The 15,357-nt window shown below is 35.4% G+C and overlaps 1 protein-coding gene across 3 annotated transcripts in view; it reads left to right on the plus strand.

Annotated features, from left to right (window-relative positions):
- The window catches only part of Bap111 (Brahma associated protein 111kD), a 70,027-nt gene that overhangs the window by 11,348 nt on the left and 43,322 nt on the right, over positions 1-15,357 (plus strand). For all 3 annotated transcript variants that reach the window (XM_035359814.1, XM_035359816.1, XM_035359815.2), the window contains exons 3-4: positions 11,275-11,330; positions 11,436-11,528. In XM_035359814.1, coding sequence (XP_035215705.1) covers positions 11,275-11,330; positions 11,436-11,528 — 149 coding nt within the window. The remainder of the gene's footprint in view (positions 1-11,274; positions 11,331-11,435; positions 11,529-15,357) is intronic.

The raw sequence follows: 15,357 nt of genomic DNA on the forward strand, positions 1-15,357 counted from the left end.
TCATCTTTCAGTCAGATGGGCCATGCAATGTGATACCATACTGTCCAGGAGACAGTTGAGTCCCTGTGGCAGTTGATCCTATTCTTGCAACAAGACAGTTTTCAACTCTGGAATAGTTCTCAGAGTGGGATGGTGAGATGAAATTGCCCTTCCAGCAGCATCTCAGAGATGCTGTATAGGGTTCAGGTCAAATATCTGGTTGGCCAGTTCATGCGGTGAATATCCACACTTTTGAGTAATGATTGACCAGCTGAGCTGTATGTGGAAGAATGTTGTCATTCATTAGCAGGAACTCTGGACCAACTGCAACCTTGTAGTCGAACGTAGGACTCTACGATCTCGCTATACCTCATAGCAGTCAGGGAGCTTTTGTCAGACACAGGCAGAGGTGTACCGATATTCCACATAAGCTTGCCAAAACTGTTACATCCCAACCATTGTAATGACCTTTTTCCCTAATGAGGGAGGGATGATATCATGTTCTAAGCTCTTTCCAGATACAGGTATCAATCAATCGAATTTTACTCACCACTCCTGCGATCTTTCGCAGCTGTGGGAAACCTGTTTGACACTCCCTCTGTCTGGGGAGGTCCATCCTCCGTATTAGGAGGGAGGATGAGGTCTGAGCGGACCGGTATCATTGGCTCGTAAGTGGTTTTGAATCCCCGTAGACACTTGGTTTAGTCCCTCCGTATCAGGCGGGAGGGAGCTGCAACTTAAGTTTGTGCTGATTTAAATGGCCCTTTATTGGTACTGGTCTTTGGGTGCCGTGTTTGTAGATGCCCTTAGGCTGATCATCGTATCTTGGAGGGCCTTTCGGCGAAATCTCCAAAGCATCACACACCATAGTGCGATCCAATGACTGAAAGATTTGTCGGGAAATTATATATCTCACCAACAAATAGTTTTATTTGAGGATCGCAATCTAGATCCTCTTACTTTTATTTATCTCTTTTTTCATTCTCTTATTTTTATTATTATAATTAACAAATACAAAGAAATACTATTTACAATATTTACAAGACTTAGACCGTGTTACATGAGTCGTAGTTTATCTGAGGGATGCCTTATCGCGGCATCTCCTTTACAATTGTATTCTGGTTGTCTGCTACGAATTTTATTATTCGCTGAATGTCCTTGAGGCCTGCTGGAAATTTCACTAAGTGGTTAATCTCCAATGAGGAGAAGGCGTCTTTGAATACTTCTTGTCTTAGCCCTTGGAGGAGTGGGCATTTAGTGACATAATGCAATGCATTTGCTAGTGATGCGCTTGTGCCGCATGCACATTTCGTCTGTCGTTTGAAGAACCGAAGATAATAGCTGGGGAACTTCCCGTGGTTAGTGAGTGCCTGTACTTCGTAATAGTCTGTTCTTGTTCTTTTGGGGGAGACTGTCGGGAATATTTTGAATGTCCATCTACCCGTCTGTTCTTGTTCCCATCTCTCCTGCTATTGACGGATCATTTCTTGTTTTAATTTTGTTTTCATTGCTAATTCCGAGAGGGGGACTTCCGTATCCACTTCTATTTGTTCTGTTGCCCTTTTGGCCTCCGTGTCGGCTCTTTCATTGCCCATTGTGCCCTCATGCGCTTTCACCCAGTGGAAACCTACTGTGTGGGAATCCTGGAGGGTATGAAATAATTCCTTCAAGGCTCTGATGCTCCTGTTGGAGTTTTGCATCTTATTGACGCTTTGAAGGGAACTTTGACTGTCTGTGTATACATTTATTCGATTTTCTGAGCTTATGTTGTGGCTTAGCCATATACATGCTTCCTTTAGAGCCAGGACTTCCGCCTGGAAGACCGTGGCGTCATTATTTAGTCTGATTCTTTTATTATATATTTCCTGCGAGTTGTTAAAGATCACAAAAGCCGCCCCTACTTTATCTTCCTTCTTCGAGCCGTCTGTAAATGCTTCTATACCCTGTCCTTCTGGGGGGTCTTTGTCCCATTTTAAGTGAAATTTTCTAGCCGTGTGTTCCGAAGCTGCAGGGAGTTTTTCCTCTATTTCATTAGCCCAAATTATTATTTCTCCTATGTTTATGTTTTCTTTATAGTGCTGTACCCTGTACAGGCTTGCCTCCATGTGTGCTTTTAAGTCTAGCGGCATTAGACCGGCCAAGACTTGTAGCGCTGATTTTGGGGCGGTTGAGAACGCTTTCGTAATACAGAGAAGCGCCACCCTTTGTATTTGATTAAGCTTTATCTTTTGTCTTTCTGTGCCCGTGTACCATATGGGGCACCCGTAAAGAATCATTCTTTCTATTGCTTGAAGGTACAATATCTTTAGAAGTTTCCCTCTTATGTTCCACCTATGCGTAATCATCTTATTGAGGTTGTTAATGAGGCATAATGTTTTATCCTTAATTTCTCCTAGGTGGGGGATCCACGTTAATTTGGGATCCAGTGTAAAGCCCAGATATTTCAATGTCTCACATCTCGGAATGGTGGTGGTGTTCCATTTTATCCTGGGGGGGAGAACGGTGTAATTTATTGCTTTTGGGGAAGAGAATTTGCTTCGTCTTTTCTATACTGAACTTTAATTTATAGTCTGAGCTCCATTTTTGGATCTGGGAAAGGGCCTTATGAGCGTTTTCCTCCAATCTTGTTCTATTTCCTCCTGCAATTATAAGTATGAAGTCATCTGCGTACGCCTGCAGTTTAATGTCCTCTTCGAATTTTATTTTGAGTGCGGAATCTGCCACTACGTTCCATAATATGGGGCCCAGATTTGACCCTTGGGGGGCTCCCTTCTCATATGTATGTGTTACGTTAACTCCATCCCTTTTATATGAGATTCTTCTATTGTTTAAATAGCTTTTAATTACTTCGTATAAATTCTTGGGACATTCCATCTCTAGGAGTCTTTCCAGAACCCCCGGCCACCAAAGGTTGTTAAAGGCCGAGGCTACATCTAGTGCAATTACACATGTGTGAAGATTTCGTCCTTTGTTCCTGTGAATCTGATTTATTAGCTCATTTAATGCATCTAATGTACTTCTGTCTGGTAAGAAGCCGAACTGCTGCCCATGCAGCTTTTTGTTCGAGACTAGGAAGTGGGTAAGTCTTTTTGCTAATAGCTTATCGAGCAGTTTGCCCCACGCCGACAATAGGCAGATTGGGCGGTAGGCATTGGCCTTAGTTGGATCTTTACCTTCCTTTCTGAACAACACTAAGTTGCCAGACTTCCACGTGTCTGGAAAATAGCCTTCGTGAAGGCAGAAGTTTAGCATCTTGGTAAATTTTTCCCTGTCCGCTAGGAAGAGTTCTTCTGTGATATCTATTGAGAGCCCATCGTCCCCTGGGGCTTTCCCTCTTTTGGTGGACCGTATGATTCCCTCTATCTCTTCTTCCGTAAATGGAAGATCGTCTTCTGTATTGGGGTGGTGTTGGACTTTAGCTCTTATTTGACTGTGAAACCCCGTGTCCTCATCTTCCTTGTCCTGGGGAAAATGATATCTTATAATTGCTTTAATTGTTTCCGTTGTATTTTGTGTCCATTGCCCTTGATCATCCTTTATTCTGCATAATTTGAGAGGGGAGTATGCTTTACCCTTTGCCAAATTAAAGTACGTGCCGAAAGGGGATGTCAACTTTAGGCTTTCCCAGTATATGTCCCATGACTTTAGTTTTTCTATTTGGATTTGTCGTCGGTATGTGCCGGCAACCTTTTTGTAATCTTGCCTTTTGATCTTGCGATCCGGGCCTCTTGCGTTTTGAAAGATTTTTCGGAATCTTCGAACTTTTTTCCTAAGTTCTGTGAGATGGGTCGACCACCATGTTTTTGTGCCTCCTCTGATATGTTGTTTCGCACCTTTGATTGCGCACTTCAAGATTATTTTTATATGCCTCTTTGATTTTGTCTGAGATTATTTGAATTTGCATATTTAGATCGTCCTTACCCTGCGGGTCTTGTATTTCACTGATGACTTTTGATATGTCTCTTTTTAATAAGAGCCAATTTGTATGCGTTAATTTAATTCTTGGTGTTGGTCCTGTTGTTTGAAATTTATTCTGGACTTGAAAGTTGACCGCTTGATGGTCACTAAGAGTCTCCCTTTTGTCAACTTCCCATTGGTCTATGAAGATTTGATTCTTCTGTTGAAGTAGAGTTAAATCTATCCATGAATTACCCCTTGACCCTGAGAATGTGGGGGGGGGACTGTCTGCATCATTTAAGACTGTTAGGCCTGTTGCGGCAATGAAATCTCCTAATCTTTGTCCTCTTGCGTCTGTGGGAGATGGTCCCCAAAGAGGGTTCTTTGCGTTAAAATCTCCGCAGACTATCGTGGAGATCTGGGATCTTTGTATGTGTTCTTCTAAGGTAGGAAGAATCTGATTTAATTCATCATGTGGTGGACAATACACTGAGATTAAATTAAAGGGCGTGTCGCCGTCTATTTTGATTATCACTATTTCTTTGGATGTGTGGATTTCTAGTATTGGTATTTTGGGATCTATTACTAGAATCGCACTTTTTGCTGCTTCTGGGTGATAGTACTGTCTTACCCTCTGTGGAAAGCCGCAAAGTTTATTTTTAATTAGGAATGGCTCCTGGATGCAAGCTATTGAATAGCTGCTATTTTCTTCTAAGTCCCTTCTAAGTTGTAAGCTCGCACCCCTTGAGTGCTGTAGATTAACTTGTGTGATTTTAATTTTATCCATAATTTATTTTCCTCCTTATTATCTCTAGTTCTCTTATTTTACTTGGACATTTATTGTCTCTCCCATTATGTTTATGGTCTAGATTTAATCCAAAATCCTGGTTGGCTTTTCTACAATTTTTACATCTTTCTTTTTTGGACTTACAGTCCTTTTTAAGATGCCCTGTCTTGCCGCATTTATGGCAGCACTGTTCTTCCTTACAGAATTTTTTGGTGTGCCCGAAGCCTAAACAGTTTTGACATTGTGTGACCTGAATGTATTCTCTTACATTTTTTCTGGTCCAAAATAGATTAATCTTTTTATTTTTCATTAGAATTTTGTCAAAAATCAGTGTCCAGGCTCAATCTTGACATCTGTAAAAAGCACGTTGCAACACTGATGTGTGGTCCTAGGCACATATTCTGCGCTCCATGCTATGCAAACTGCAGGTCCTCTGGTACATAGCCATACCTCGTGAGGCTTTGGAACAGCTGTAAACCATGAAACTCGGGTTCTAGCAGCAGCATACAGCTCATATGAGAATTGTGAAGCTATAGCAGTCCTGTGTTGCCATGCTGAAAGTGCCAAATAACTATCCTCACTCATTGTTGTGAATCTTAGTTGACCTTGCCCAAGTCTTCTCTGTATGGATCCAGTGTCTTGAAACTGTTTCCACGAATTGTAGACTGTCCACGAATGCTGGATGTTATATTGAGCTTTGTAGCCACCTGCACTTTTGATTGGCCTGCCTCCAGTCTTTTGACAATTATCCATATCATGGATAGATTTGTGGCTATTCATTTAATTTGATCACCAGTGGCCAAGGGGTAGAGCTGCTGAATACTGGTAGTTCGGTCTGGGGTTCCAATCACGGTAAATGTGTTGGCTGTATGGGTGTTTTTTTCATGGTTTTCCCCATGTGTAATGTGTATATGAGCCAGTTTCCCTTAAAAAGTCCTCCACAAAGGCATTCCTCCCTGTACGTATATAGCCCTCAAGTGCTTTGCCACAATCTAATAAATCAACTCATTTACCTGGTATTTTATAAAATTTACCTAATTCTTGTGAGAAATCCGGCAAATGTCATGAAGCACACAAATTGCCAAAAATACCTTGTGCATTTATACTCTCCACAATCACATCTCTGCAGCATTTCTTCATCAAAATTGCAGTAAGTATATACAGCTGTATATACTTACATATTTGATTCTGAATATTTGCATTATTTTTGATAGCATAATTAGTACCTTTGGTTCAATACTTTTCATAAAAATAGACATAACTTGCAAATTCTGTCAATCTTGCACATAAGTGTGCAATATAAAAATATGTGTATTAATGAAATTTTTTTGGTTGGAGGTGCTTCACTTTTTTTTTAACCGCAAGAGTATATAAAATAAATTAATTTTCCATCATTGACACTTTCCTATGATGTACTTTTCTAGTCCCATTAAAAGTGTTAAAAGAGTGGTTTCACTGTATATTGAAGCTTTGTGTCAAGAAATGCTCTAGAATTAATATAGGCTATATGTATATGTGGTCTGAATCGTATAGCATAAATTTAAGCAAATTGTTTACTTCATAACTTGAACATCTAAAACATACAATGATCCTCATTTAGGTCTGACAGTTACTGTAATGTAAAATGAGTTACTATTTGCTCTACAGATAGGCATTTAATTTGCTCTGATGCAATATGCTTTAGGATTTCCAAAAGGGGGGGGAGAAATTTATTATATTATTATTCGTTATTAGAGGAATTTATTAGAATTTTTTATTATTATTATTCTTAAGCAGTTTATAAAGACAAGTGCATTCACTTTGGTGTCAAGCAGTGGGCAATGTATTGCAGTGTGACTGGATATTGTTATAATGCTGAAATCTATTAATGTCACCTGACTAATAATTCAGAAAGTGATACATATGTGTTACAGATGTCTGTTACACTGACTACCAGGAAAACATTTGCATTTATTTAGATAATTTTTTTGTAAGTTTTGATTTGATGAAAAATTTAAGAGAGAAGTATGCCTGCGATCAGAATGTGGAGATATAATGAGATGATTAAATGTTCTATAAAAACAGATAATGAAATTAAGAAAAAATTTCATAGAACTTTAGATTATGGATATAATGAATGAAATGAAGTATTTGGCCTTGTTTGGAAAGATAACATTATTAAGATGTTACAAATCACTTGAAAGTTTTACAGGGTGAGGCAAATAAAAGTGGCTCGGAGAACCAGATTACAAAAAAACACAGCAAAGGAAAGTCAATAAATGTGGCACGGACGAGTGGATACAATTGGGTGCAAATGTAGGCATAACCACACCACGTGACACGCACACATCCAAACCAGTTCAGAGCTTAGTTCGGGCTGTGCCAGAGTTGAGCAGTGTAAAGGTGAAGATGATATTCACAGTGCAGGAGTGGGTATTCATTGTGGAAACTTACATTACAACAAAGTAGTGGACACCGTGTGTTAAGTTGTTTGCTCATAAGTTTAATGGTGTCAAAGTTCCAGCAAAGAGTGCCATGCAACAATTAGTCAAAAAATGGTATCAGACAGGATCTGTTTTGAACATCAAAAAACATTCCCATGTGTGTCCGAACACCAGAAAATGTGGCTGCAGTTTGGCAGAAAATGCTTCAAGAGTCCTACTACATCAACCCGATGCCTGTCCTAAGAGACCAACATATCACGTCAATCATGCAGACAAATACTTCGCCTGGACCTGAAAATACATCCCAACAGAATGTCCATTGTCCATGCACTAAAACCAGCAGATGCTCATTGCCTCCAGTTTTGTGAGTGGCAGTTCACTGAGATAACAATGAATGGCTTGGACATGGATCATTTTTTATTTTTGATGAACCCTGGTTTCACCTGAGTGAGTTATGTCACGTGAGTGGTTATGTCAACTCGCAGAATCACAGATTCTGGGCAGTGAAGGATCTGCATAGCTTCTACCATACAACATTGCATGATCAGAAGGTTGGGGTTTGGTGTGCTTTGTCTGCATGCTGCATTATTGGTCCCATCTTCTTTCATCAGAAGGTGAATTCGGAGTATTACCTTTCCACCATTTTTAATCCGTTTGTGGCAGCATTAACTGAAGAGTAAAAGACTTACAGTTACTTCTAACAGAATGGAGCAACTGCCCATACAGCCGACCGCACCTTGGATCATATTCACACAATCTTCACGCCTGACATAGTTGTTAGCAGAGATCAGTCTTGTCTCTAGCTGGTCACACAGGACACCTGATCTGTCAGTGTGTGATTATTTTTTGTGTCTAAGTTGTATTGCAAAGTTGTAAACCCTCAAGTCTAAGTTGTATTGCATTTACTCTCGTAGCCTTCAAGAACTACAGCAGACCATTTCTGATTGTAACAATTGCAACAATTCCAAGCTTGCAACAATTCTTGCAGTCCAGCTTCTATCTGCCTTCAGCAATTTACTGACCAGGCCCCAAAAGTGCTAAAGATGAATGGTGATCAATTACAACATCTGCTATTAGTCAGTTTAGTACTGTATTTCTTTTCCCTTACTGTGTTTCTTTTTAATGTGGAATTTTGTTCTCCGAGCCTTTTTTATTTGCCCCACCCTGTACTTCTCTCGAATGCATGCAAAGAAGGTCTAGAACTGAGAAAAAACAAAGCATTAATTTCACACCCTAATTTAACACCACTGCAGATTACAGTAAGGACATGGCTGCCTAATGGGATAGTGGTTAGTGACTCTGACTACCATACCAAAGGACCTGTGTTCGAATCTCAAAGAGAAGATATGAATATTGTAAATGTATAATGTCCTTGCAGTATAGCATCATTCTAAATGTATGGTGAGTGCAAAGCCTTGTCATGTGGGTGGGGAAGAGGGGTAGAAGACAACTGAGCAGAAGAAGTGCTGTCACCTGTATGGTGTTCAAGGTTGATACCAAATAACTGGTACGAAAATTGCACTCCTTGTTATGGTAATGTTCATAGGTTTGTGAGATATGATGATGACGACAACAGCAGCAATAGAACATGGCTGTTGACAAACTTGACTCAAATATACAAAAATATAAAATACAAATGAGAGGCAAGAGATAGAACTTTCCTATTTTCACTTATGTCATAATATGGCTCTAGTTAATTGTCAAATAGTATACTGCATTTTTATAAATTTCAGAAGTAAAGTTCTAAGTTTACACTCTATGCCTGACTATAGAACCATATGAACTTACAGAAACAAATACCAGAATATATAAGAAGAAATCATCCATGGCACTGATAAAAAAAAACATTATGCAATCATTTACCATGATCTGCAAATCACTTTTGAATCAATAAAAATTATGTACAGTACAAAGTCATTAATCCGGACTCGTCGGGACTTCAGTGATTCCGGATTATGGGTTTTTCCAGATTATAGATCATCAATTTAAATCTGGTAAGATGGCATGCAGAAATTACAAAATTAAAAATAGAACCATATGAACTTACAGAAACAAATACCAGAATATATAAGAAGAAATCATCCATGGCACTGATAAAAAAAACATTATGCAATCATTTACCATGATCTGCAAATCACTTTTAAATTAATAAAAATTATGTACAGTACAAAGTCATTAATCCAGACTCGTCGGGACTTCAGTGATTCCGGATTATGGGTTTTTCCAGATTATAGATCATCAATTTAAATCTGGTAAGATGGCATGCAGAAATTACAAAATTAAAAATATGAAACCGTAATTTATGAAATAAAGAGCAATTATGATCTAAAGGGTGTCAAAATTTACAAAAAAAAAAAAAAAAAAGCTCAAGAATTCCGACTAACTTTTCAATCGAAATTTTTTCGTTTTCAATAACCTCTGTGTTGCTTTCTTCACTATCGGAAGCGGTACATCGAAACATGCTTTCGCTTTGTAGATCCTTTGGCAGCTCCAGAATCGGAAACTCTTTTTGACATAATCGAAAGTTCAAGCTTACATTTTATAAAATTGCTGTAACAGTCTGCAAAAAATAATAAGCCGGATCCAAGGAACAACGCAATCTGCACCATTAACTGAAATAGATAATTTTAGCCTAGCTAATACTGTCCGTTATACATTAAACACACATGTGTAAACGTATTATGCGTTTACGCATGCGCAGAAAGTTTGTAGCGTTGAGGTCCGGATTAAAGACTTTGTACTGTATTTTTTTATTTTGTAAAATTTAATGGTCTATGTTTACATGCAAAAACACATAACCTTTATATGAAAAAATGTTTAAAAAAATCCAGCAGTTAATGAGTTAAGGACAAATAGGATAAAGGACAAAGAGTGGTATAAAACAGTGGAATGCAAAATTGTACAAACCAAATTTGTTTTGTTCTGGAATCTTTGTATCACTTATCATGAAAACTCAGAAAGAGATGTTTTTAGAGGGGGAGGCTGAAGTTTTAGAAAGTGCATGCAGGAAGGTATGGGTTTTACCATGATTTGGATATTGTGTAAGGTTTTATGTCCTTGATCAGGATATCTAATTTTTATAAAACATGGTTGTTAAATTGAAAAAACCCATTGTTAAACTGGAGACTGTTATGAATTTTGGGTTTGATCAATGAAAATAGTGGTTCAAATGAGGGTATCCTTAAATAAAAATCTTACGTTATGCCATTAGAGTGAGAAGTTTAGAGTAAAAATTCTTTGCAGTGTTTTAGAATATGGAAATTAGCAAATAACTGTATAGGTATTATATTCTTTGTAATAAAATTAATATGTGTATCAATTCTGAAATAGAGTGCTTATTGTAAAATTATCACTTTTCATCCCTACTGTGTGGTAAAATTATCATTTTTGTGAATAAACATATTCAGTAGCTTTTCACATGCTGCTTGGTGGTTAACAGAAGCTGAGAAAGATGAAAAGGATTATAATTTATGAGTAACAAACTTAGTTTTAAGGCTCAGTTCATTATGCCATAGACCAGAATGAAGCCAGTAAATTTTAATCACAGAAGCAAGTTTTAAAATTTCCCCCATTAAGTAATTTTTATTATTTTAATTTCATAATATTTAGCTTACTTATATATATTACTTATATATATATATTAGTTCAAGGTGTTCATTTATCACCTCTCAGTATTACTGTGGTAAAGATAGCTCTGAGGTTCAGTGATCATTCAAATTAAAATGTTCGGATGTAAAGGATTTTATAGCTTTTGCTTAATTAAACCAATAAGGTTATATGTTATTCTACTTTGGGCTGCTGCGCTGAAGGCAACCTCAGAAAATGTCTATGAAAATTATTTTTAACTTTCTGTAACTTTTCAGAAATATTTCCGTACTACAATTATTTTTAACTTGGCGAACTTGTCAGAAATGGTATCAGTAGTTACTTTGGTTGCAACTGAAGCTTGGAATGAAGTGTAGTGTTGTGACCTGTGTAGATTTAATTTTTTTTTAAGTATTAAGTATTTTAGATATTTATATTTCTTTAAAATTATTATTCGTGTGTTACAATATTCTGTGACTTATTTAGCATGGATAATTGAGAGCTTATTGTAATGTGGTGTAGATAAAGTTTTATTTTTATAGTAGATTTTGTTTTCCTTTTTATATGTTCACTGTACATTCTGTATATTCATTATATTTTCAGAAAGACCACGCTCTCAGGGAACAAATTCTAATTCCTCCTCGTCCTCAAACCAAGCGGTCAGTTAATTTTATTCCTTTCAAAATTACATAATATTTACTTTTAATTTAGACAAAATTTTCATTTTCATTTTTATACTGATATTCCCATGATTTCTGTTCCAGCCATCTTCTAGTTCTAGCAGTCCTTTTGTGCAGTCATCTCATGGTCACCCATCTTTTAGCCCAGTTAAGTTAGGTTCTAGAGGATCCAGTGGGGTATGTAATTTTAAGGATTTCTTAAATATTTATTTAAATTTCAGAAACGTTTAACCAGATATGGGAAGTTAGAATTTGTTACTTTCAAATGTCTTATTATTCTGTTTATTGAATTCACTACTATAAATGCTATGTATGAAAACAACACAGAAATAAAGACTACATTATATTTTTATTAATATTTTTTTTTTTTTTTTTTTTTTTTGTAAGTTACTTCTCACAGTTCAGTTGAGTTTATTTCAAAGCGGTAATTATATAATTTAAAAGAGTCTAAAAAAAAAAATGGTGTTGCTGTATCATACGATTGATTTGCAATGGTGTCCTATGAATTGTAAGCAATTAAAAAAGAACTTTATCAGTCCTGCAGATGGTACTAATGCTCAAACAACTGAACAAGCTTGGAGGTTTTGAAACCAAAGTTTCTACATGACATACAGAGTACCCCACCACAAATACTTCTTTGTTATCTCATGACAAAGATCTTGTTAAAAAAAAGTGTAATGCTGCGTGGCATTTGTAATGTATGCAGCTGAACAACTCATTAAAATGGCCGTTATAAAGATCATGCCTGCTTTTGTTGGGTAAAATTGTAAGCAATTTATATTTAATTAAATTAACAATTTAGTATGTTATTAAGCTAATTAATTGAATTGTTTTTAAGTATTCTTAATTATTTTCATATTTAAAAATAGTGTGTCTTTTATTATCTGAGAAATAAGTAACTAAAAATGATATATTGCATACTACATCAATACATCAATAAATTAAACAGAAATATGTAAATTGATAGCATGTTTCTAGTATACATTAAAAAAAGATTAATTTATAAATTTGAAGGTACTTTTTGACTTTTGCCTCAGAACAAAAGCTACGGTAGTGGCAAAAAATATCAACCTTGCCAATAAATGTTTATCTCTGTGTTGCTACTCTCTGTTGTTTTTGACCTTTAGAGCATGTTCTTTCAATCAAGCATCTGATAAAAATTATTTTATTAGCTTTGACTTGTTTGATCTTTGGACATGTTTATTATTTTCTTCATGAATTTCTTGAATTTACCGAATGATGAAAAGGAAGTCAGCTCTTCTCAAAATTTTAGATTTTTATTGAAATGTAGAGAATGTTTCAATTCCCATGTAATGAAATTATATGTTGCTAAAGACATTATTGCAGAAGTTAATAAGGAAAAGTACAGGGGTGTCTTAAAAATTGATGATAGGAAATTTTTACTATCAACCAGACTGTTATAATATTTATCTCTGCAGCTATCAAAGTAATGTGTGCTTTAGGCTGCCACCAGAAAGCAAGTTTTTTCCCTGCCTGATCTCATGATTTAAAAAACAACACAAGTAACAGTTTGAAAGTTTAACGTAATTTATTGTGGTAAGAGCATAACAAAAATAATCATAAATCAGATATATATAAAAATTGAGAAATCAAAGTTTGAAATCTTGTTATTCTGTTATGAATGAAAAATTTCTAAAATAAATCTTATTGACATATGCGAGTTCCAAAAATTGATTATTGAAGTTTGATTGAATCTTAGGAAATAAAACAGAATTAATAATTTTGATATTATTGCAGACTTGCAATGTAAGAAATTTTATTTCAAATCAGATCTGTACGTTACTGAAGCATAGTTTTTATAATGTATGGCTGGTAGGGAATATTATTATTATCACCGTCAACTAAATAAGATTTATATCACAGTGTAAATTAATTAATTTATATATTTTCTGGTGCATTATTCATGTTCATTTCTAATGGTAATGAAAAAAATCTGATGCAAACACCACATGACTTCCTTTTATGGCCTATTAAGTTATACACATTTTTTATGCATTTTATTTAAACTTATTTTCCTCGAATTTTATAAAGATATATATTTCTCATTCAATTAATTCAGTTCTCACTTCACGGGGAAGCAAAAATACATGAAAACTCAAAATATCTTAATTTAAAATTGTAAAATACAGAAAAGTAGGAAACTTCAAATAATTAAAACAGTTAAAAAATAATTTGTACATTTAAAATTACATTATTACGCATTATTAAGCAAAAGCAAGCAGTTTGGTCAGCGGGCAGGAAGACATATTTTTCGGTGCAGTAATCTGTACTTTTGGTCCACTTGGCAAAAAGGCATTGATTGTGCAGAAACTGACACTATTCTACTGAGTTTTAACTGTAAACAAATGGTGGTTTGTTAAGCTAACTCGCTACTTAAACTTTTAAATTGTTGATAATTCTATAACTATTGCATACAGATTAACAAAAGCCATAAAAACCTTAACCAAAATGTAACCATATAATTCAATGACCTTTAAAGCAAAAAATGCACAATTTTCCAACATATAAGAATTTAAAAAAAAACTAAGTTCACTGAGCCAGGTAACAGAGTGGGACATATTTATGCATGATTGATGCAGCCTATTGCAATGAAAAAAAAGAGGTGCACAATTACGTGTTGTAGCATTTCCATATGCGAAATTTCAGTGTTCTATGGCTACTCATTCTTGAGTTATGCGAGATACATCCATACTTCAAGAAATAATCTCTTCTGAATCCATTTTACAATCCTTTTTGGCAAAAAATGTCTTTTATTCTGTTCAAACGTACAGATGTCACACGAAAGCATCGTTCAGATGGTTTAGAGAGCAGTTGAAATGGATATTTTAATTGCAATATGATGCTAAAATTTTTAGGAAGTAATAATGTGAAATGGGCTTCAAATTATTAAAATCTTGAAATCTTTATGCCACCATATTTGTAACAAACACATAAGTGGAATGTATTCATAAACTGCATAAAATGTTTCACAGCCATAAGTTTGAGGCCACTGTATTAATGTATTGTAATAGTTTAAGTAACTTTTAACTGTATAACTTTCAATTAGGTTTAATATTTTTAAAAGCTAGACTGTAGATCAGAAGTTATTTTATTTATTCGGTTAGCTTTTGTGATTATATAAAAAATGTAGTCCGAATAAGCAATTAAACACAACTTCAGTCTTTTAAGAACCATTTTTCTGTTTATTTTTAACAATAACAATGACTGCGCAAATAGTCTCGCAGATGATTTTCACAGACGATGTGTTAGCATTGTAGAACAAATACAAAAATATTAAACACACCCCACCTGTACTCTGTTAAGAGTACATTTAAGAATTAACAAGAGATCAAATACAATACAAATTAATAACACAAATACAATTATCATAATATAATAGTACTACATGAGCGTACACTGTACTTAATGACATTTGTTATGCATAAGACAATATTAAAGGAGAAATATCAGGTTATTTTAAGTGGATAAATTAACTGGATTGCTCTTTTACATTGTCCCTTGTCAATTCGAATAACATATGAACGTACGTGTCCATCACAACCAGTAAAAACCTCTTCGACAATATCCAGTGACCAGAGAAATTTTGTTGATTTAACGCCCCCTCAAGCAAAACTACATCTCCTCTTTTAAGATCCTTTCCTGGTGATGGATTTGCAAAATTATGTGCATTTCTCAATTGTATCAAATAATTATCTTTCCCATTTCATCCATAGTTGACGTAAAAGTTGAATCTGATATAATTTTTGATGAGTCAAAGTTTTCTTTGTAGAAGGTTGACTGCCGAAAATTTCAACAAAATATATAGGATAGCTAACATTTTCTTGACCAGGAAACAAAAAATGGGCCAGAGTAAGAGGTTTGGGTTCATTTAATTCATTGCTTACATAAGTAAGGGGTCTATGATTTAATACCAATTCGATTTCCGCTAGAATGATTGTCATTTCCTCGAAGCTAAGACAAGACTTTCCTTAAAGTGTCCTTTATG

Source organism: Stegodyphus dumicola, chromosome 1 (assembly GCF_044657685.1).
Source record: "Stegodyphus dumicola isolate Sdum_Otavi_A_Nest chromosome 1, ASM4465768v1".
NCBI classification, from domain to species: Eukaryota; Metazoa; Arthropoda; class Arachnida; order Araneae; family Eresidae; genus Stegodyphus; species Stegodyphus dumicola.